Source organism: Mya arenaria, chromosome 2, assembly GCF_026914265.1.
Source record: "Mya arenaria isolate MELC-2E11 chromosome 2, ASM2691426v1".
NCBI lineage: Eukaryota > Metazoa > Mollusca > Bivalvia > Myida > Myidae > Mya > Mya arenaria.
This window is the reverse complement of record NC_069123.1, coordinates 5,810,825-5,835,322: the sequence shown is the minus strand read 5'-3', so window position 1 is coordinate 5,835,322 and position 24,498 is coordinate 5,810,825. Positions and strand designations below refer to the sequence as shown.

Here is a 24,498-nt window from a genome sequence, read left to right as displayed (position 1 = left end):
ATCAGTTATTGACTTTCACCTTTGACCAACTAACCTCACAATCTTAAGGTCTTGATTGGAAATGGATATTAAGCTCAGTCACAATAAAATTGACCTTTGGAAAACAATCAAACCTCAAAAACAGTCATGTTCATCTACTGGTCATCGCCAATCAAGTTTGAGGTCACTGGGTCCCAACATTCTTCAGTTATTGATCAGAAATGGATTTTCAGCTCAATGTCAACATGACCTTGACCTTGGTCCCAATGACCGCAAAATCAAAAAGGTTCATTTCCTGGTCATGACCATTTTTTTCTCCAAGAGTGAGGTCCCTTGGTCTAAGCGTTTGAAAGCTATTGCGGAGGGACAGATGGTCAGATTCAGGGCATCTAAAAAACGACAATTTTTAAGTCTGGACCGATTTTGTCTTTGCCGGAACCGATTTCAGTAACAGAAATGGCCAAAGTCATTAGGTCTGAAAAATGTTTTTATCAATTTTGGTCCAAAAACAGCCGTCAGTTAAAAAATTGAAATTGTAAATCCCCAAATACTAGGGGACATCCTTGAGGGCGATAACATCTGAGTTTATGGACTTTGTTGTTGTTATGACATCAAAGAGATGTCAAATTTGCAGGGTTTTCTTTGGGGGGGATTCAGATCGTTGGGCTGAAACCAATATAGATTTTAAACTTTTAGAAACCCTGGTCAGATTTCTGTTTGCCGTCTTTCGGCTTTTGGGGGTATCAAAACTATGGGGGATCATTGAGGGATATCTACTCGGTTGCTATTAAAAAAAAACAATAAAATATTTTAAATTTAAACAAGGGTTTCATATTTTAGGATCATAAAAAAACATGTAAGAGTAATTTAATACTTCTAAAAATTGTTAAGCATTTTTTATTACAAAATATAAAGTACATCTTGTATAAAAAAACAAATTTAATGGTTTTATATTTTTTGTAATATATAATATAATATCTTATTTTCTAAAACATCAGAATCATTCTTAACATTTAACCCTGAATAGTACATTCATGTAAAAGATTGATTTTTTAAATCATACTTATTCAAAACTCAGATAATGATTTTAAAACCAGCTATGAATAATACTAGTATTGCACTGACATAAATATATTTATATATAAATAATAACACTACAATTATCTCAGATGTGTACGGTACACGGCTGAAATAAGCACAAGTCCCCAAGCCTTAAAAGAAGCAAAATGGTTTGTGAATACAGTCAAACCCTGTTGGCTTGATTTCCTCGTTGGCGCAAACTGGATATCAAGGACTGATTTCTTTCTACTTAAGGTAAGCATTCCCACTTGGCTCCAATTGTCTCTAAGGGCCGAGGTATCAAGGAGGTTATTGTTTCCAGCCAACCTCATGGCCGTTGACCATCTGTCTTTCCAAAAAGTCAAGGAACTGACTTCCATCTATTTTAGTGAGAAAGTCAGTGTTTCCAGCCGACCGCATAGCAGTCAACCATCTGTGGTTCCAATCCAGGAAGACCTGGAACTGACTTGCATCTATTTCAGTAATGAGGTCAATGTTTCCAGCCGACCTCATGGCCACCGACCATCTGTGGTTCCAGGAAGCCCCGGAACTGACTGCCGTCTGCTGTCCATCGCACTCCGTAACCCTCAAGGACACGAGCCTCCATCACAAATACCTCTTGCTGTGAATAAACAAACAAACTTTAAAAAAGAATGTGTGGATATAGCATTTGTCTGTTTTATTATTCAGAAAAAAAAATACTTTGATCACTTTAATCTGTTTAAAGCTGCCCTCTCACAAATTGATTTTTTACCTTTTTTTGTCTCAGAATCAGCTCATTTTGGCATCATAATGACTAGTGTTGTGCCAATGATCGATTATAATCGACAATTGATCGGAAAGGCCTGCGTCGCCAACAATCGATAGTGAAATTTGAACAATCGAATATAGAAAACAAGGGATGTAACCGCTACCAAATTTTCTTTTTCTGTTTAATGCTAGTTAATGTTGAAATGTTAAGGTGTTTCCATGTTAAGTTATCTAGTCATATTTTTATCAAGAAAGTAAGCCACAACATTACCTTATTACAAATTTTCTTTGTAATTTAACTGCTAAAGGATTTGATCTCAACTTCTCATGTTTGTGCTTTAAAAGTGATTTTTAAAACATGTTACTGTTTACTTCTTACCATGTAAGAATTTAGTTTTCTCAGTTGTCTGAAAGAAAATGTTCTTGTAAAACATATAGAATATTCACTTCTTGTTGTACTTGTTACTGACTGATTATTAAAACGAAATTGATATATTTATTTTTGTTTATTTTACACATGTATACAATACTAAATGTATGACAAAAAATAGTCTGTGGTCTCATGTTCTGTATTAATAGTAACTTGTAAACTCTAAAAGACAGTTGCGTTTTCATTAAATAATGTATTTTATACAAAGAAATGTACAGACAATAGTGTAAGGGAATATTGGTGCTAAACTGGTGCATGTACTGTATCTGTATGCCTTAAATATGATGACCAAAGATAATTAAATAATGATTAAATCGATTAATAATCGATCATTGATTGATTTCATAAACTGATTATCGATAGTATTTTTTCTGTCCGATTCCCAACACTAATAATGACTGAACTGAAGGCACTGATGGCCCTCATATAAGATAATTGAATAGATCTCAATTGTTTGGTAAACTGCCGAAAATTCATTTTTTCTTACTACTATCTGATCTTTTATAGGCAGACTTATGTTACTGGTTTCCAGACATATATGCAAAAATTGGCTCATTCCAAAACAAAACAGTTGTCAAAACAATTAATCTGTGAGAGTGCAGCTTTAAGAGTGCTCAAGTACATGCAGAATCTATGCGATAAATGTCCTTTCATTAAAATGCAGTCTACACCTACAGTTTAACGGCTGGAAATTTTCGATCTTAATTCTTGGGATCTTTATAGAAGTGAGACAAAACAAAAATGAGCCATATCCTACAGGTAGCCAGTGTATGTTGATCCAGGTGGCATTGTCCAGGATCCTGTTCACCACGGTCAGAGCATGATCATTCTTGTCTTGTTCAGCTGAAAATAAATGTTATCTCATTATTTATTGAGACTCAACTATGTTGGGTTCTAAATGCTGCTTTATTTTACGTCACTTGGAACCTTATCATTTTAACACCTTGAAAAATTTATGATAAATGAAATATTACCTACCGGGTATATCAGAATATAAGTATCTGCCATGGCCAAGAGTGTAAGATAGGATCATCCCAACCCAAGCTTAGGGTATTTTGTGGAAAAAAGCTTTACAGAGTTTCCGCAGAACACCCTACTCAAGAATTGGGATGGACCTGTCTAACACAAGCGGCCATGGTTTTTACTCCCATCAAACAAAATATCAGGGCTCTCGCGATGGGGCAATTTGGGCGAAGTGGTCGCCTAAAATTCCCAGACTTCGCCCATTTATATCGTCAAAGCGACATTGACTTCGCCGACAATTTTAGCACATTGTAAATCTGTCAATCAGCGAGTATGTTGCCACTGTCCCATCCATCAAAACATCCCAATTAGCCATTCATAATTGGTAATCTCCTAATATGATAATTGGGCAAAGATAAAAAAGAACCCGTATGTAAAAAAGAAATTCAAACCCATAGGCAAGATAAAGATTTCCAGCTTCAATTTCATATTTGAAATGCTTGACACAGGAAATGCTTGTGCTTACAGCTGTCTTCATAACCAATAGTTATGTGATTGATTCCTTTTACCCTACAGCAGTCTAAACAATCCAATGTCAATGGATTTTTTTCAGTCCTTTATGGGGCCAAAGTTCAGCCCCATTCCCTCTTAAACAAGTACATGTATATAATTTTCCCTTGCCCAGGTAAAAAAATCCCCTTTAATGTTTTTTTTTCAGCACAGACCTCTTTGTAGCAATATAGTGTCATTCATGAATGTAAACAATTTAAAAATTATATGAATTATGTTAGAAATATTGCCATTTTTGCCAAATGAAGCTATTTTCCTCTTATAAAAGGGCCCCGCCATTATTCCCTTAAAGTGGAAAAAACCCTGCATGGACAAGTTCTTACATCCTTTAGAGTTTCCCCACCAGGAGTCCGACTGGTCTCTATGGTGATGCTTGGCCAGTGCCCTTGCACCAACAGTCAGCTGCGCCTTCTCTCTGATAGAAAAAATAATATTTTCATTATATTTCTTAGTTTTATATTATTTTCAATCAAACTTTTTTAGACTGTTTTAAAAAGAATTTTGTCGAACATTTTGCTCCCTGATAGTCAGAAGCATATGAACACTGTATTATGTGGAATTAGAAAACGCCATTTAATCTAGAAATGCGACGTTCAGTTTCAACAAATTTTGCATAACAAAGTCGTGTATTTTACAACCAAAATGTGCAAAACCAAAGGTAATTTGGTGCAATATGTTTAACTATATCAATTATAAAAGTACTTTTTTAGTGCGTACTTTACACAGGAAACAAATAGAACATGTCAACAAAGATACTTTGTTGATACGCTTTGTTGGTGTGTACTAAAAACAACCTAATTTCAACCTTAAATTAAATCTTCAATTGAAATGCTGATATATGGTAATATAAAAGCAAATGATAAGTATTTCCACTTTATCAGATGTAGGGTTAAAATGCAGAAAAGGACTCGTGAGTGGTTCTATAAGCTACAAGCTTTCGTAACAAGCAACCTATAATAAATTAGTTGAACTAAATATCCTTATCAAGTAAACAAAGTTCATAAAATTAATATAAATAATTCCTTACGAGTGTTTAGCAGTGAAGCTGTCCAGGAGTTTTCTCCTGGCTGGGGGCCATAGGTCCTTGGTCCCGACTGTCTTTCTAATTCCTAATAGGTCCAGCAGCCCACGCTTCTCCAGCAACTAACATTTTACAAGAAAACTATACATAATGGATATTTTAAATGTAATGACAATATTACCGTCTCATTATCAAAAACAAGATAATAAAATAAACAAGATAATACAAATTATATTCAGTTTAATACCAAGTTCAATAAACTTTGCCTTTATTGACCAGTAAAACACTTTAATTCAACACTAATCATCATTTTTCAACTCAGTCAAACAAGGGGAATAACTATAATATTGAATAATTCTAAAACCCAGAGTTACTGGCCTTGCATGTGTAGCTTACACCAACATGTACACCATGTTTCATTTGAATACTTGTATCTTAAAGGTTTTCTGTCCAAGATTAAAGTTTTTACACACCACTGTTGATGCAGACAACAATGCTTAAGCTATATGACAATGACAAAAAAACGGTCAACACATTTATTTCACAGGGCGTCTTTGGGTGCTTGTTCCAAGGATAGAATCGAGTCGAGTTGGAATGCGTAACTCTCATAAAAAGCCGCAAGTACAGCTGTTAACATTATCCAAGGATATTCTCCGCTGCATAAAATCATGGTCCGCCTGTGTCATTTGTATCTCCGGCGGACACAGAAGAACAAGAAAAAAGAAGCTTCAAAGATGCCCACAGAGTCACTTATCAATAGTTTAAACAAATACTGATATATTTTACTTTCCTTTCCTTTTGAAGTCCAACACTTTCATGATGGAATAACACGGACAGTTTGCAAGTAATTTCAAAAACAGAATATGTCTCTGACTTTAATTTACATATATGTCTTCGTGCATGTTTTTCCATAAGGCCACATTGGAAAAAATGATGTATGTTATGTTTGTACATGTATTTAATGTGATGCTCCTTAAATAAAGTTAGTATTACTATTATTATAATGTCTATAAAGCACAAACCACAAGAATCTCGCGTAGTCTGAAGATAACCTCATCCTCTGACCACAGTGAATGCAGTGTCTTAAGACCCTCCAATAAAGGGCTGATGGAGTTGATTACTGATGCTCTGAAAAAAAAACAACATTTATCATTCATTCTCAAATGACAGTGGCTTTGCGACCAGATTTGTTAAGATATATCACAGATGTATTAAAACCAGGTTCACTGACCACCTTTCGGTACACTTGTTTAGAAAAGAACTCATCATTATATTGCAATTAAATGTATTTTAGTTATAAACATAAAATGTTATGTGTATAAAAGCAATGGAAACTATAAACTCTTTAAATACAATATACTCACATATCATGCCAGGGCAAGAAACTACTGAAGAGACAAATCTATCTAGCAAGATATAACATTTAAAGATACCGGTAAAAAAAAAACAACATCCCTCAAATAAAAAAAGGGGTTGGGTGCTAAAATAAGGGCCAGTAAGAAAAACAGGAAACAAACAAAAAGTACTTAATGCAATCTAAAATAGACATACCTGTAAGTATAAAAAACATTTCACTTCATCTTTTTCATGTCTACATACCTTGATTCCACATAAGCTTGCTCATCTAGAAGGTCATAGCTTGGGAGATCCAGAACTGGACAGTGTCTAGAAAAGAAGGAATTTGAACAATGAATAAAAAAAAAAAATAAGGATTGTGTAAAAAATGACTGCAATCTGTGAAGCACACAATGACTCTTCGGAAAATTTGAAAAATTGTAGCCAAGCATACATACTGCATGAACACACAAAAAAATAGATTCATTATGTATACATTTTCCCCTTATCATAACTGGTATTTTATTTTTTTCAACTTCAAAGGGTTGAAACATTTTCATGTATATCAAAAAAATATGAAGATTTTAATTCATGTTTTACATATGCATGAAACAGGTGACTCAGCCTGCAAAGGTCTCGAAATGTCGACCGATTCATGCAAAATGAATGCTGATTTGACATTGCAGAAAATCAAGCTCAAATGTAACAATGAACTTAATGTTCCCATAAATATTTTTTGACAAGTGTTGGGAGAAGAGAATACATATTTGTCGATACAAATGAAGGCCACATTTTTCTCTACTAAGTTAGAAGTAAATTGTTCTTTATGAAATTTTCTAGATCAGTTCTTTCAACCGAAGCCTTAAATTCTTGTTATCCATTCTGAACAAGGACTCTGTGCATGGAGTATGTCATCAGCTGCGAGCGCAAATTTTGACCACACTTGTAAGGGCCATACATCTGGAGTTAATACATGTAATTGTGTGGTGTAGCTGTTGATCCAATTCAGTCCAGTATTATGCTAAGAAACATTGTAACCTAGATTGGTAGAAAAGGAATTACAGTCTTAAGTTAGAGATCGGAAATGAAAGTGTGACACTGCGGATAATGACATGGATGCAGCAGAACATTATGATAATAAACATGTATCTCTACATAGTAAGTGCGTGGAAATATGTGACCTCATGTGGGACAATGACATCTGACAACATGATCCCGTATACAGACATATAAAAATATAGCCCTACCCCAACTCCATCCACTCTGTGATCATACAAGCCAGCTGTCTGTACAGTGGATGAGAGGGGTATCCCAGTATCCCCTTGCGCACACGAGAAACATCATCTCTCCCAGCTTCTTCCTCAAGTAGAGTTGTTAGATCGTCAACTGTCAAAAATTTATCTTCTCTAACCTTTTCCTTCTCAAACAACTGAAACAAAGATGAACAAGTAAATTTATATGATGTCAATGATAAAAAATGTGATAAACACACACACATGAATTGTCATAAATTTGTATCAGAACAACAGACAATATTTCCAGGGAAATAACTATGTAGGTAGTAAATGAATTGTGCTTCAAAGGATAAACAAACAACTTGGCATAACTATGCAAATTTTAGTGAGAAAACAGGTTAAACCGCGGTGAACATCTGCTTTCAACAGGTTAAGAGTCATAGAGGAAAGTTGGGTTACACATGGACTGTCATATTTAGATTCCATACATGACAGTCGACAGTGCCACATGAATCCCTTAGGCAAATATGACATTATATATGACAAAGTAACTAAGTAATCTAATTAGGGTGTTTCTATGAATATGTACCAAAGCAATTAACCTTCTAGCTGTGAATTATACTGCTGGAACAATTTACAATTAGAGCAAAAACAAGGCACCATCATAAAAAATATCTACAACAGTAGTAGTATGTGATAATACTGACTTTTTGTTAACAAGTATTATAGATCAATGTCACTGATGCTTTCTTATTTAAGTAATTGTCTGTGTTCTGGGCTGCTTAATTTTTCCATGGCACTGACAGCCATTAAGTCAATGCTTATTTTACCTAGCCAATTACTTAAATTAGGAAGAGCAAGTTAACATTTGCAAGAAAAAATAATGAACATATTCAAGTAGCAATAATTCTAGTCCAAATAATTGTATGTTGACAGATTTTTTTTTACGATTTTTGATATGGCAAATCCTTCACGTACAAATTGTTTTGTACCAAAAGTGGATAGTTGTTTCAATCGGGATTCCGGGTTAAAGCATATTGCGTCCATAAAATATCATAAAAACAAGAAATATTACTAGATAATGTTTTTTTTATGTTAGTTCCTTACACAAAAAATAAATATCTAATGGATAATTATGAGTTTGATGGGTGTTCTTCATTTCATTCTATCAATACATAACGCAAGGCTGCAGTCCACAGTATTACAACAATCGGAGCACTTCGGTCATGGCCGAGTTGTTACGATTGTATTTACGAGGTCTGTCACGAAGCTTGACGGAGGTGGCCGTGTTATCACGATTGGGTCGAGTTGTTCCGCTTGGCATAATTGTTGTCTGTGTCGGTCAAGTTTCGTTTTATTGGAAAGGTGGATCATGTGTTTAATGCTTGTTTTTGTGCAAAATAGCTTTATACTTACATGGTAAAATATGAATATAAACCTTTATTATCCATTTCAAGCACAGAATACTTCACTAAATACAATTTCAATATATTTCAAACCCACCCAGTTTTTGCACAAACCCGTTTAGATGTAAGGGATTGAAAGAATCCCGTATAACACCTCTATTATTTTAGACTACAATAATTCTTTCAAACACAACTGCCTTACAGGTAACTAGCACAGAATTTACCCATAAACATGTCAGATTTAATAATAATATTCTTAAGTTGTTTAGAGTCCAAATCAGATTTTACCTTTTTCATCACAGCCTCTAGATCTACAACATCAGTCATCCTAGTATGATCTTTTGATTCTGGATATTCAGCAGAAACTAATTGCTCAATGTATTTTTTGTACATAGCAACTAGTGAATGAATTTGTTTATATTATTAATACAGTCCATCAAGGTGTTTTAAAAAAACATCAAACAGCTGATGAAATAAACAGAAATTTTGTTTTTGATGTACAACAGTCTGATGAAATCAAAAGAAACCGTACATTCAAGTTTCACTTTGTACTTAAAATAATTGACATTAGTGTTTTCCGCATTATTCCATAATCAACCAATATGACTAACAATATTTATCATCTTTGGAACCCATTCACCAAGTATAAATAATTATTTGTTTTTATTTTTGTTTATTGTTTACAATTTTCGCACTCGATTAAAATTTCAATATTTTCTACATTTAATCGATTAAGTTTTTAATTGTTGCAGCGGTTACTTCCCCTGTAGTAAGACAGAGTTTAATTATCAATTTAATTAGTGCAACGCAGTTCTTCGGATGAACATAGGTGCGGATACTGGACTTATCGAAATACGCCGCGTTTAGTTTACTACCGAAAGACGGAGAAAATTACCGAAATACGCAAGAAAGTCACCGAAAGACGCCTTCTTTACATTTATTTTTAATGCTCTTAAATATTAATATTATATAATTACATTACACAGTAAACATTTAATGTTGGGTCAACGTTGTGCCAACGTTGACCCCAACATCGGATCATTGGATTATGGTTGGATTTGAAAGTTTTTTATATGTCATACCCCAACGTTGGGTCAACATCGGGGTACAACCATAATCCAACCATTTCCCGTCGTAAATCCAACCCTATTACAACCATATATAGGTGTATGATCAAAAGGAATGTGTATAGAAGTCGCACTGTCCGTTCGTCCGCCCATATTTTGTCTCAGCTATAACTTTTTAACCTTATAGTGATGTTAAGTCACCTCTGTAGCCGATTTGTAGTAGTGTGGTAACATACTTGGATTAAAACCTATGGGTTGCAAGTTCAAGTCCTCGCCTCATTACTACAAGTTTTAACCATATTCAGGGAAACACGTTAAATGGGGTTCCTATGTGCCACTTTACACAGGCGCGTACTCTCACCGTGCCTACGCCATTCCATAGGCCAGTAGCTTCGTTCAGTTAACGTACCTAAAACACATCACCATGCGTAAATAAGAAAAATGCTTATTTGATGCATCTAATTGAATTTTAATGTGTTTATTTATGAGCTCACAAATTCCGTATGAACCTGATTTCAACTGAGTAAAAAGCGCTATTGAAAACGTGCTCATTAAAAACAATAACACACACACACACACACATAGTTTAATGTTCTTTTTCGTGAAACATTGCGGCAAACTATAAAAAGAACATTGAATAAATACGTTAAAGGACAATCTTAAGGTATCCTCCCATCTCAAAGATACCTAAGTGTCTCAGTTGGAGGCAAATCTATCGATCTCGCAATACTCCGTGTCTCAGCCAAAGGTCCCATAGCTTGGACACTAAAATATGACCATTCATTCCAATTGGTATTGTTAAAAAACAATATGTGAAATGCTAAGAGTTTTACTTGAAAACATATCATTATACATATAAAAATATATAATATACGATGCCACATGCAAATCACATGATCATATCTAAAAATACTTAAAATATCAAATCGGCAAAGATTGTAAACGATCTTTTCTTAACTCTTTTTTTTTATCTAAACTTAATGCAAGAAAAGTTGAAATTTGATAACAATTATCAAATAAAGACAGAAGAAAAAATTACATATATTTGTTTATATTTTATATCGCTGAACTCCAGCAATAGTCGCTCATGGTGGCAGATATCTATATGCTGCTTGTCAGGGAGAAGATCATGGTGTAGGAGATTGACAACGATTGCCCAAACTGCACAAATTGAGAAATGGTGTTGTTGGTCAACAGCCCATTCCGTTACGATTGGCCGCCACAAATTAAACAATTATATAGATTTGTTTAAAATTCCAAATACACAACAGCAAAGTTGATTACAATTACATCGGTCTTTTGACTAAGCAATAGTATTTCAGACATAGTTACATAAATGAAAGTTGTTGTAATATTAAATAGTTGAGCACTATTTATGAAGAAAAAATATCTACTCAGAATACCCACAACGCAGCAGTGAAAAAATACTAACATCAAACAACCAACTTCAGTAGTGAACTGACGAAACAAAAAACATGTAGATTAATAGAGTTTTTTTTTATTAATCAACGATGACGTTATGCCGGAATTATATACAATGTACATAAATTTCTTACATAGCTTGTCTTCAGATGAGGCTCATGAACATGTGCATTTTATCCTGTTCGTAAGATCTCCCCTTTCTACAACGTAAATAATGTAAAATAAGACATGAATATATATATATATATACATATAAAATAAGACATGAATATATATATATATATATATATATATATATATATATATATATATATATATATATATATATATATATATATATATATATATATATATATATATATATATATATATATTCATGTGTTATTTTACATTATTTACGTTGTTGAAAGGGGAGATCTTACGAACAGGATAAAATGCACATGTTCATGAGCCTCATCTGAAGACAAGCTATGTAACAAATTTATGTACATTGTATATAATTCCGGAAAATACAAATACATGGTAGCCAGCAATTTAACTAAGATAGTGTTTAAAGGCACAATGTCGAGGAAAAAGACACCGAAAAAGAGACACATAATGAAAAAAAATACATACGGATACTAGACGTTTATTAAGCATTCGACGGGGTGTCACTTCGTTTATAAACCCTTTCGGGTGGATTTGTTCCTTCATTAGTTCCAGAAAAAGTTCTAGAGTGTGTGAAGTTGTCTTAGGCTAATATGGTGTCACTGACATGTCAGAAATGCATCTAGGTAATGATTGTTCCCCTGTCTTTCTAGTCTGTAGCAAAGACATGCCTATACAGTACAGTTACCATACTTCAGACACACGTGTATAAGGTGATAACGGACTGTAAAACACAGAGATAAAGTCAGAGAAAGACTCAATAGGCTGGTTGAAGGACCTGACGTGTGGTAATCAATGTTGAAGTTGTTAATCAATTTTGAGAAATGCCAAGACATTAATGTATGCACAAATAAGAGCTAGGTTTCGCAAACAATCATGGCCACATTCAGGCTGTGGACTATAACCCGTACTTTGGCCGAGTAAACTTGGAAAAAAACATTTGGCAAAGACAAATGAAAAAGGGTTCCACGGCGTTTGACTAACACAGGTGACCAAAAAGTCATCAATCGATTCGTACAAGTCCAACAAAAACAACCATGTGTGTCGAAAACATTGAGATAATAACGGGCGTGACTGTGTCACAAATGTGTTGAAAAATCTTGGTTGATACACGACAAGGCTGAATTTCATTTTTCAACGTCCAGCACCCTGCTGTTGATATGGATCCAGGATTCGCTTCTCCAACCGGGAAAAATGGCTGGCCAGATTCAAACAATATACAACTGGATCAACGATCTTCAATAACTCCTTACTTTATATCCCCATACTTTACGGGCTTAGAATAAGCTACAGGTTACCATCACAAGTGCAAACACACTTGAAGCTGTCACACTGAGTTGCACTGATTAATAACAGGCCGGCGACCTCTACCAGACAAGCGTAGATCATTCAGCGACATGTACATTTTTTTGGAAACGATCATTGACCTTCACTTGGAAGAAACAGAAGGAGAAAGAACACACGTGCGCCGACATTCGATTATCCTTAACAATATTCATAATGTCGTCTTCTACTATCTACGTATTGGAACGGTCAGCTAGAAGGGGGTTTACTGATGGAGTATACCAGTTTTCAAGTCAGCAAGTCAGCTGTTGTTTGTATCTATAATTATAGACGCGGGAAGCAAACACGCTTTACAAAAGTATTGTATAGTATGAACTGTGTTTCAGCGATACTTTTTTTCTGTGAAAATACATAGATAGTAATCTACCCGAACTTGAACGCTTTGAACTAATATAAATTCATGTGTTTCTTATCCTCTTCCTTTTGTCCAGCATCATTTTTGGCGATATCCAAAAGTGCACGATAATCTCTCAATATTGATTGTTAACGAGTAGGTGGATGTTTCAGACGTACATGTACCAAGTAAAGTCTTATGTAAAGTTTACCACTGGAATTGATTATAGAGTGTAACAAGCCAAATCAACTGGGAGATACATTATTGATAACAGGACATTTAAATATAATACTCCAGCATTATTTTAATTTGATAAACGATGAATGTACTACACAGTTTTATTTTGAATCACCTTATTTTATGAAACATAAACTTAATTTCATCAAATGACGGGTATTTAGACATAATTTGAAATAGTGCAATATACCGATGTCGGTAAGCGCATTAGCAACCAATATCTTCAAACCTGGTTTATCTGTTAAACGCATTCCATAAACAAGCATGCACAAATTAAATACGATGCCCTACTAAACAAAGCCAATATTTTTAAAAGCCTTCTTGCGCCCATAAATACCCTATTTCAAATAATAACCTTAATTTTATTTTTTAGTTTTGTATTGTGACCGAGGTTAAATATTAAAATATCAGTTTTACCAGTTTATATGAATAGTAAAATTTGGCGCGATTGTGCAATAGGGTTGTGTTTGAATCGCCCACAAGCGACATAGAGGGCGCCAAAGGTCGCTACAAGCCAAACGATTAGAGTAGACGCCAAAGAAAGTAAAGTGAAAATTTGTAAATAAGTCAAGGTATGTCTTCAAAAATATTTTGCCTTTATATTTGTTGATGTTTTTTGTTGATTGCGAATTAGATACATGCCAGCTCAAAGTCTGTTTATTGGCCATATTCTTTATTATTTGTATGTGCCTTGATATCCGCCATTTTCTTCGAAGTAATGTTGTAATGTCCGCCATATTTTCTTTCCTTGTATTGATGTGCGACTGACCTTTTTTAAACAGTGTACAACGTATTTTGTTTATTGATTCTATTTATTAGCTATACTACACATTTGTACACGTTGCATCGACTTAAATGCAATATCATTGTTTCTTTTAAATTGATGATAACATTCCAAGGGAAGGAACTCGTGTACTCAATGTAAGAAAAAAATAATGCCGGGTTTGGGGTGTTATTGCCTTGTATTAAGGGAAATAAGCACTAATGGCAACTTATTTAAAGCCCTAGTACCACAAGAACATATATGACTCCATGGGCCATGAAAGATATGAGAACATGTGATCAAATTACTGTTTTTTAACAGAGGTAGCAACAATCAGTGATTTTTAAAAAAAATCAAATCCAGCTTAAACCTTACTGTTTCAGATAGATATAACCATACTTATAACAAAAATGTATACTTTTAATATGTTATGTCAAAGCACATAGAATTTAACAACTCCAGATTATGCAAAAAATCAACATTCGGAAAGTCACTTTTTTCACTTTTTACAAAAAGCTGACCCAAGTTTTTTATTCCACTCTAGAATGTTTTTCCAGTGCACAATTCACTCCTGACTGCTTCTATAACCATCACTAACCTATCCTGTATCTTGTATTGGACCAAGCAACTTCTTAGTATGCTGCTAAGATGAATCGAAGTGCGCCGCGCCAAGACAGAAATACCTGAAAATAGGCAAAACATACATATAAGACATTAATATGGGGAAAAATGTTTATCACATTATATTTTACATTACTTTTATATAAATACATATTAAACTGACCTATCCCGTATCTTGTATTGGACCAGGCAACTTCTTAGTATGCTGCTAAGATGAATCGAAGTGCGCCGCGCCAAGACAGAAATACCTGAAAATAGGCAAAACATACATATAAGACATTTATATGGGAAAAAATGTTCATCACATTATATTTTACATTAGTTTTATAAAAATACATATTAAACAGGTTAGTTTCTCAATTATGAAATGATAATGCACTGCAAGAATGATATAATGTCAGGTTAGAAGCTATGAAGTTACCCCAAACCGAAATAGCAAGCATTATTAGCTTTAGAACCAAAGAATGGAATGTGATATTTGTCATTTAGTATGTAAAAAACTGCCTTATGTTTTATTAAAAAATAATTAACTTTTCTTAACTAAAACTCGGAAACTAATCTACTGTTCTAGGCAAGCAACATTTGTTAACATTATAAAGCATCTAAACTTAACAACATGCTACATGCTTTTAGTATTAACTTAACAATGAAACATGAATGCTTTTAGTATTAACTTAACAATGAAACATGAATGCTTTTAGTATTAACTTAACAATGAAACATGAATGCTTTTAGTATTAACTTAACAATGAAACATGAGTGCCTTTTAAAAGTATTAACTTAACAATGAAACATGAGTGCCTTTTAATAGTATTAACTTAACAATGAAACATGATTGATGAGGGATGAGATGAGTGTTAAACTGGCACCTGAAAATAATAAATGTTAATGGAAAGTTAACACTCTCCCTCAGACACAGAGGATTTCAACTGGAACATGTGCACTGTTAAATGTGTCTTACATGTAAATAATGTGGATTATGCCAACACCAGTTTCTATGTCAATATCTGAAAAGCTCAAGTAATCTTCATTGAACTTTAAATACTGCTTAAGCTGATCTTTTATAAATAGCACAATTATTCTAAAATCACCTTGTTTGTAATCCTGACATAAGTTATATGCATAAATAGCATCATCACTGTCATATTTAACATTATACCATTCTCCAAAGCTGGGAACCACTGATATCAGTTGTGAATAGGTCTCGGTCACTCATAATAAAACTCAAATCAAAGTTGAACCAGCCCGAGGCGGACACACTCTGTCACGGAGTCAGTGAGTTTCTTCTGAAAATGAATTGAATACAAATGCACTTATTTTTTTTAACAAAACCATTTGTTAACTCAGTTATACACATTATTTTCAGGTTTGACACTGGAACCAATATTTGTGCATGATAAATGAGAAGAAAGCCTTGCCTAAAATTAGTTTTGCTTTTTTTAGATTATATATTTAACATCGATTGCAAAAAAAATGTATGAAAAGTACGAACGATTTTGAGTACAGTACGAAATGGATATCACAAAAATGCATCAATTTATCAGACAAACAAATAAGATTCAATAAATGCATACATGCAATAACTCAATATAACCAACCTGCACCAAACGGCAATATTGTCATCTACCAGATACAAATCGCTGTTGCAATTACTAAGTAATACGCATTAATTTTTGTTTGCAATCGTTCCGGAAACGTCCACATTAGCAAGTGCTCGATTGGCAGGGGAGGTAATTTTATCCATTCTTAACTCCCCTCGCGGTCGCGCACCAATATTGAAAATAACCTAAATTCACATATATTACGGTTAAATACGGTGTAAATGTTACCCATTTTATTTAGAATAATGATCAAACTTCATTTAAACCACAGAAAGATCCGCGTATATGGCCGTTTTCAACAAAATCGCGATTTGTTTAGTTTTCAAACCTTATTCTCCCTACTAAAAATCAGCATTTATATAATATGTAGGTCATATACGCCATATTTGGACTTAATCCCACCCATTTATGCTAATATTTCATTTGGTTAACCTTTCTTTTCTTCCCATTGACGCGTATAAAATATGCTAAATTTCCGGGTCAGGTTTTAGCGAAAACACCGATTGCGCAATAATTGGCTTTGCACATGCGCGGTTGACGCTAACAGAGGCGCTTAAATTAAAGTATACTACTGAACTTGAGCAGTCAAGGCACGTTGTCCTTTATAGTCAAACTTACTTGTGTTTTTATTTCCCAGATATTGAACAGGCAAGATGGCTGCTGAAGAAAGAGACATCGAGGAGACTGAGGAGTTCACGTTGGCTGTGAAATATGTGCTGAAGAGACAGATGAAGGATCTGGTAAGTCTTATTATTTGATCAGGCATTTAGAATAAAAATGATAATTTGTCAGTGTAATGAATGTAATTTAATTGCACTGTAGCAGTCAATGCGAAAACTTTTTCTAGCTCATAGGACATTGGGACAGACAAGGACCAAATTTTTACCTGTCGCAACAACTTTTTACCTGTCGCAACATTTTTAACCTATCGCGACATTTTTTACCCGGTCCGACAACTTCTACCCAATACAATTAACTCTTACAATACTGAATGCATTGCTTATAGCAGTAACAGTGACAGAGACTAATAGACTATTCTAAATTATTTCATTTATTTCATATACACATAATTTCAAAAGATTTTCTTCAACACTTTGATAGTCCGCAATCTTATCCTCTGAGTCTGTTTCCCCAAACATGTCGCTGATTTCATCCTCCAACAGATCTGCCATGGCCTGCCTTCTTTCCAAGATGAAACAAACTTTTTGTCTACAGGGGGTGTTTTCTTTTGCCCTGCAGATGAAATTTGCAATTTACGCCCTGGCTGAGCATCTTTAGAATATTTAAAAAAAAAACATGCTTAATTGTAATCGTAGTTTGAGAAAACACTAAAATATAATTATTTCAGAACTGTCAAAAAGTTTGTCTGAAGAAATTGTCACTTGCGTCTAAAACGTGATTGTTTCTATTAAGATCCTTTTGATTTAATAAATAACACAAGCTAATGACAAAAAATACTTGCTTATTAATACAAATTAAAAACAAACACACTTTAAAATAACTAATAATAGCTCGAAAAATACAACCTTTTATACGATTGACATGACCTCGGTGTTTTTGACAAAGACAAACAGAGCAGAACGCATATGTAATAAAAATAACGTTTGGCTTAGAAAATGTCTGTGAACCAATGAAATACAGCGACGCTCTCGCTTTCATGCTGAGCTAGTCGTATTCGAATGTGAGCGTAATTTAAACAGAGCTAGCTTTATCTCAAACGTAAACATGTGTCAGAGTGAATAAAAATAGGTAAAATGCAAATCTCACTGAAATAAAAGTGGCTTTTTTCATCAGGACTTATCAAATTTCCTGACAATAAATGTCCGGTTTTGATTTCTTTTCACTGGAAATATTTTCGTCAGACATTGTGTCCGACAAAAACAGAAATTTCAGCCGGTCATCCTGAAAATTACCGGGCATGACCGACTGTTCGACGGACATTCGCATTGACTGCTGTAGCAGTGGTCGAAATAAGCAGAAGCCCGCAAGCCCTGCACTGGTAAAATGTCTTCCGGGCTTGCTCAATTCCTGAATTTTATATAACCGGGCTTGTTCATAAATACGATTCCATGCAATAGTATAAGAATTCAGGCTTGTTCATCCAAAAGTCTAATTTTGATGACTGCTGTAGAGTCTACTATATCTTTCTCAGTCTGCCCGACAATAGCAGCTATTTTGTAGGCCCGCGTGTCCGGCAATAATTTGTGGGGCAAAATGATTAAATAAATATGTGTTAATCGTGTATCATGTGAATTTTATTAACTAACCTATGTTTACTTGATCAAACCAATGTAGACTGTATTGCAGGACCTCGTGTCCTGCAATGTGATAATGACTTCGTACAGACTGCTTTCTTTTAAAAATAATTTGGCCTGTTAAACAGAGCTTTTGAAATTTATACCCTAGTTAAAGTAATATAAATATATTATATATTTTTAAATGATTAATTTAAAATCTACGAATAATTATTGTTCCTAAGTCATGATTTTAAATTTTTATTTGGCCTGATTTTTTCTTCAGATCACTCAGATGCGTGAACAGGGCGAGGAGATGGTAGTGATGGCTGTAAACATTCAGGATGGTACTTCCACACATTTTGGAACTCCGCTTGGGGACTGTTTCATTACAGAACAGAAGTCGCTCACCAATAACTTTGTCACCTTCTGTAAATCAAATGGACAAAGTGAGTTGTCAGGATAATTGTTGGACCCTGAATATAAATGTATTTACTGTAGATTAACAATCTTCTAAACACCAAAGAGATATTCTCCAAACCTAAGTGCTGCTGGACCCGATCTATATAATATGTAGGTGAATAAATGCTGTCAATAATATATGCCAAGTTGTTGGCATTTGAAAATTGATCATGTATATTCGGATCAAACCCACTTAGTGTACATGTATCACTAATGTTGACTATGTTTCTTTTTTACAGAAAAGTCTAAAGCGGTGGGAACCCAGTATTCCTCCAAGAAAATTGCTGCTACACCAAAGGGGAGAGCAAAAGCAGCCACCTCAGCCTCAACAGGTATTTCGTGTATTTGAGATCATTGCCAAATAGTACCTTAAAGATGCACTCTTACTCCTAAATAAGATGTTATACAACAGGTTGTTTTTTTTGGCAATATTTATAGCCAGTATTCGGTCATGTTCCCTATGGCAAAAAGTATCTTATTTTCCTAATTTCCTAATCTTATTTACCCAATTTCCCAACAAAAATTCACAATCTGGAGTCAATCAAAAGAAAAAATGAGTTCAATAAAGTGCATTTGTTCATAAATTTGTCTGCCATTTCATTTGAAATGTTGCAAAAAAGCTTAATAAGGTCTTTTTTGGCAAATTACTTCTTGGTAATATCACTATTTGAAAAAAGGGCTCTTAGATGTGAAGCATGTTGAAAGTACCATAAAAGCCAGCCCCTGCGTTATGTAGTGGCTTAGTTAGTCGCATTGTTTTTTTTATGCAAGATATAATCATGGGCTTGTATTTCAGACGCCCCAACATTGAAGATCACTGTTCCCAAGAAAATGAGTGTTGGTATATCGGAGCAGGAACTGGGAGGCCTTGTTGGACGCATTGTGGCTTCTCAGCTTACACAGAACAAAGCTAAAGGTAATGTGCTTGCAGATTCATTTTGAAATAACAGCTGAGCTTACTCTGTGGTTTGTAGTGTCTTGCCTTTATTCAACTTAAAATTCAGCAATATTCTGTAGTTGCAATGACTGTAGAATAAGAATAAGAATATTATTTTTTTCAAAATTCCTTTTTCTGACAAATTCCCCTTGTGGAACAGCCCTAAAGCTTGATTATATAGAGCTGAGTGAAAGCCCTTGTTTAAACTGAATTAAGTCTGTAAAGATACTTTTTTAAATACCAGTATACTTTGATAATTGTTATACAACTGACTATTATCTAAAATATTGAGTGAACTTTTTCTCATACAGTGACTGTAAAATAATTATTTCAATGATACAGGTGATGGTTCCAGTGGTGGTACCAAGTTTGACGCATTGCTGGAGTCTATCAAAAAAGGAAAGGCCCCTGACACACCATCCGGAGTTACAAGGTTAGTTAAAAAATTTACAACGATTGTGAAACAAGTTATTGCAACTTACAATAATCACTCCCATTGGCACGATGTTGTGCAAGAGTCTGGTCTTGTGTTCTTGGGATAACCGGAGATAACCCATTTGGTGATTACAAACCAAACTCACATGCATCCAGGCCATAAATTGAACCCGGGTCACTGCGCTATAAACAGACAACCGCAAACTTCAAAGTGCAACTACATGAAAGTTTTGAATGAACAAGCCTTAATTCTTACACTAGTACTCAGGGTAGTTCAAATTCGGAAGGAAAAAAATTTGATCGCGAGGTTTTTTGGTAATAAATGTTCCTTTATAATACCGCTAAAAATGGCCCTTCTCGCCTATAACATCTCTGTTTGATATATAGAGCATCGCCTTGACTGGTTTAAAATTTTCGATAATCTTAATCATTATCTTACGATTCGGCAGCATTGTGTAAATTTCCTTGAGGAAAACGAGACAGGAATGCCCACAAACCTGCGCAGTCAACATTTTACGCATCTTTGATACCAATGACCTTATTTCGCAATTTTCCAAAATTCTTAAAATAGTAACATAGTGTTGTTGTTTTTAGTGCATTGTATTTATCGATGTTTTTACTTCATGGAAATGAATTTATAGCAAATAAACAAGCACCAGATATGAAAATAAATGACCCTACATTACGAGTACGTAGAATTACGTATCCATGAAGCTATCAATAAAGCGTGGATCTCAGTATCTATGAAGTTATGGATAGATAAGTAAAATTGCGTATCTATGAAGTAGAGGGTAGTAAATATGTAAAAATTTGGAGGGGGGGGGGGCATGCCCACGGGGGATTTAGCTGGCCGCCTACTTTTCTGTTTCAGTCGGTTCAACAAAAACTTATTGACAACCCTGAGTACATGGAACATAAGAAATTGTCAACAATCTCTGCTATTTAAAGTCCAGAATCTATGCAAGTCCAAAAAGCATTTTACCACTGGAGGGCTTGTGCTAATTTTCGACCGCGGTTATTGTATTTCTTACATAGTGGGACATACTTAAGCTGCACTCTCACATATTGGCCGTCATGACGACTTTTTTTATATTTTGTGTTTGAATGAGCCAATTTTTGCATAAATGTCTGGAACCAGTGATATAAGGCTGCTTGATCAAAAGATCACATCACAGTGTTTAATCTTGCATTTAAAAATTGATGTTTTATGGCTGAAACACTTGAAAAAAGAGAGTTTTTCAGCAGAATTCTAAACATTTGTGATCTACTATATTTTGAGTTATCTGATATGACTAAATTGAAGGCATTGATGCCAAATTCAGCTTATTCTGAGACAAGTAATAAAATAAAAGTCAAAACAATCAATCTGTGATAGTGCAGCTTTAAAAAGAAATAGTGACAAGCTTTCATGTCACCAATATTGCTGTGATGAATTGTGGAACTGATTGTCATAAATTGATAATCTTTTGAAGGAGCGGAAGGAAAGTCAGCAACAAATACCTTGAGGGAATCAAGAGTGCCAGAAAGCGAGTCAAGCTAGGTAATGCTCTTGCACCTTTGATGGTTTGATTGTTAAGTTAATATTTATCTATGTAACTTGTACATATTGGACCGATTATTAAGAATTTTGTTAATTTTGGAATCATTACTGCTGTGCAAGTGTTATTGATAAACTTGTGATCTGCAGTAATTCTAACAAGAGCTGGGACAACTGTTTCAGCTGTACTTGTTTTATTTAAATACATATGAGCACATCGTCACATTTTCGTCACATAAAATGTGACAACAATGTTGATTATCACCTTGATAGCTTAAAGTTCTGAACAATCAGCCAGCTGTTAATGTTATTTAGATTTTTGATTTTGGCTGTTCAGTTAATGCCATTTGCTGTTTGTTTTATGAAATCATCATTTTCATGTGAAAGACAAAATACATCATTTGAAATAGGGTTTTAACTAAAAATTATAGAAGGGTGCTGCCCCCTGTCCTTTGTTGGTAGCGCCCTCATGCAGACCAGCATGTGCACACTCCCCCTACCTTCATAGAATTAAATGCTGAAGATAATAAAAACTCTTTTGTTTTGATAGAAACTTAAACTATTATTTTAAATTCATAAAAAACTTGACATATTTGGCAGTAGAAACATACTATTACATCAATTAAGTGTCATTACTACCACTTTTTTGAGAGATTCATAATGCTAAATTCTTCAATGCCAGACATGATGTGCACCTTTTCTCCCTTAGCACCCTGTCCTTTTTCTGCAGCCCCCTGTCCTTTTCAAAACATGGCTAAAAACCTACTTGAAAACTAGTTTACCTTCATTTAAAAATGTCTTCCAATTGTTTACAGAGAAGGAAGACTCTGGGGATGAGGAAATACCAGAAAGTTTTATTCTCAACCAGCTGACTGACTTAGAAGCAGGGGCTATGAAGAAGTAAGTTTTGAGTATTTGTACAGTACCTTTGGTTTAACATTGACTAGTGTTTTAACCTTGTGGAAAGAAATGAAAAGTAAAGTCTGAAATGTGTTTTGGGCATTGTGGCCAAAATTGTGTCGACAATAACAATCCTAATGAAACTTGGTGACACTTTTTGTATGCATAATGTTCTTGATCTCTTGACCTTGGGTGGTTTGTAATGTCTTGGTCAAGTTCAATAGTAGGGTAAGTTGCATCAGCAACTTGAGTTATGCCCCTTTGGTGTTTAAATATGGTATGTTTCTTTCTTTGTGGACCTTAAGTTGATATTACTGAATCATGATGAAACTTGGTGACAGTGTTTGCAGGCATAATATCTCGAGTCAAATTTGGTAGTGCAATATATCGCCTTAGTAACTCAATTGACTTAAGTTAGGTTCCTTTAACAATGTTATATTATAATTGGTTTGACTCCGATGTCTGTTCTAGTGGGCGACACATCCAATCCAAAATCCCCAACACAAACATACACATACCATAATCATAAATAAGATTACGAGTTATTGCACTAGAGTAAAACTGCAATTAAGTTCTTGTCAAAACTTGATTGTACTATATATAATTGATAACTTGAATGGATTGTACTATCTATAATCGATAACTTGAATGGAACAAATTATTGATTGTCAAACTGGAACCAATTCCCAAAACTATAATATAAATAAACTATCATAATGTAAATCTATACATAACCATGTTATTCAGGGTTCAGGTCAAGACTGGCGATGGTAAGAACATAGATGTACAGAAGACCACGCTGGCCCAGGCCGAGCAGATGGAGATCCTGGCCACCTCCATCATCAAACAGCTGGAGAATATCCCCAATGTTGCCCAGAGGAAGCAGGTCAAGGTGTGTACAGAATTCAGAGACTCATTTTGTTTAACTGATGTTCAGTTGACCACTTGTGAATGGTTTAAATGTTTAAAAAAAAATTGAGAATAGTTTTGAAGTACATTGTAACATTTGCTGAGAATGGTTTTTTAACTTATGGGGAAATTTTATGGAAGAATATTTAGACTTCTTTCATTTGAGCTTCGGCTGAAACATTCTGATTTCAAGATTGTAAATAAATTTGGTCAAGTGAACATCAAAGTCCAGCAGTTAGGATGGTCACAGATTGTCATTGAAAAGAAAAGACCAGCAACATAAGCTTTAAATAAAAAGACTTAACATTTGCAGTGTTTTCTACATAAGCTGTCTGTGCAGTCACCGTTTAGCAGAAGCTTGATTGCTGTGTTGTATGATCGTTTGCGGTCTTTGATCTTCCCTAGCTGCTGGGAAAAACCCATTTGCCCATGTATTATATATCTTCATGTTCACTTATACACTTGAATATTTAAAAAAATGAATGGGAGTAGCTAGTTATTGGTCAATGTTTGAAGTGGTGCTGTGGTCGAAATAAGGGCAAGCCATGCTCTGGTAAAACGCTTTCCAGTCTTGCTAAAATTCTCGGTTTTATACAACAGGTTGTTTTTCGTATGTTTAGCACTAGTGTTATAATTTGTCGGGTTTATGATGGCTAAGTGTATGATGTTCCCATTGTAATAATTCCTTTCTCAGGTTGATAAAGTTACCTTACGCTTCTCAATGATAATGTCTAAGTGGTCGAAATTAGCACAAGCCCGCAAGCAACTTATACAGCAGGGCTTGTTTAAAAATGTAATGC

General features: G+C 34.5%; 2 protein-coding genes and 1 long non-coding RNA gene across 6 annotated transcripts in view; 1 reads left to right on the top strand and 2 right to left on the bottom strand.

The window, feature by feature from the left end:
* Window positions 1-641: 641 nt before the first annotated feature.
* Window positions 642-9,459, bottom strand: LOC128218580 (uncharacterized). Its single transcript, XM_052926286.1, has 8 exons — window positions 9,037-9,459; window positions 7,355-7,536; window positions 6,372-6,437; window positions 5,795-5,900; window positions 4,779-4,894; window positions 4,075-4,166; window positions 2,976-3,061; window positions 642-1,660 (listed from the first exon to the last, which is right to left on the bottom strand). Exons 1-8 carry the CDS (start codon window positions 9,139-9,141, stop codon window positions 1,529-1,531), a joined length of 885 nt encoding a protein of 294 aa, XP_052782246.1. The 5' UTR covers window positions 9,142-9,459; the 3' UTR covers window positions 642-1,528.
* A 4,328-nt stretch (window positions 9,460-13,787) lies between these two features.
* Window positions 13,788-24,498, top strand: part of LOC128242639 (zinc finger protein 62 homolog) — a 32,503-nt gene continuing 21,792 nt past the window's right edge. For all 4 annotated transcript variants that reach the window (XM_052959886.1, XM_052959878.1, XM_052959899.1 and 1 more), the window contains exons 1-9: window positions 13,788-13,871; window positions 16,922-17,024; window positions 18,805-18,967; window positions 19,220-19,312; window positions 19,777-19,896; window positions 20,260-20,350; window positions 21,825-21,892; window positions 22,705-22,789; window positions 23,537-23,681. In XM_052959886.1, coding sequence (XP_052815846.1) covers window positions 16,938-17,024; window positions 18,805-18,967; window positions 19,220-19,312; window positions 19,777-19,896; window positions 20,260-20,350; window positions 21,825-21,892; window positions 22,705-22,789; window positions 23,537-23,681 — 852 coding nt within the window. In that variant the 5' untranslated portion in view covers window positions 13,788-13,871; window positions 16,922-16,937. The remainder of the gene's footprint in view (window positions 13,872-16,921; window positions 17,025-18,804; window positions 18,968-19,219; window positions 19,313-19,776; window positions 19,897-20,259; window positions 20,351-21,824; window positions 21,893-22,704; window positions 22,790-23,536; window positions 23,682-24,498) is intronic.
* On the bottom strand, window positions 14,391-16,336 carry LOC128242665 (uncharacterized). The gene is made up of 4 exons (XR_008262660.1): window positions 16,282-16,336; window positions 15,843-15,969; window positions 14,847-14,931; window positions 14,391-14,745 (listed from the first exon to the last, which is right to left on the bottom strand). It is a non-coding gene; the product is annotated as an uncharacterized LOC128242665 (long non-coding RNA).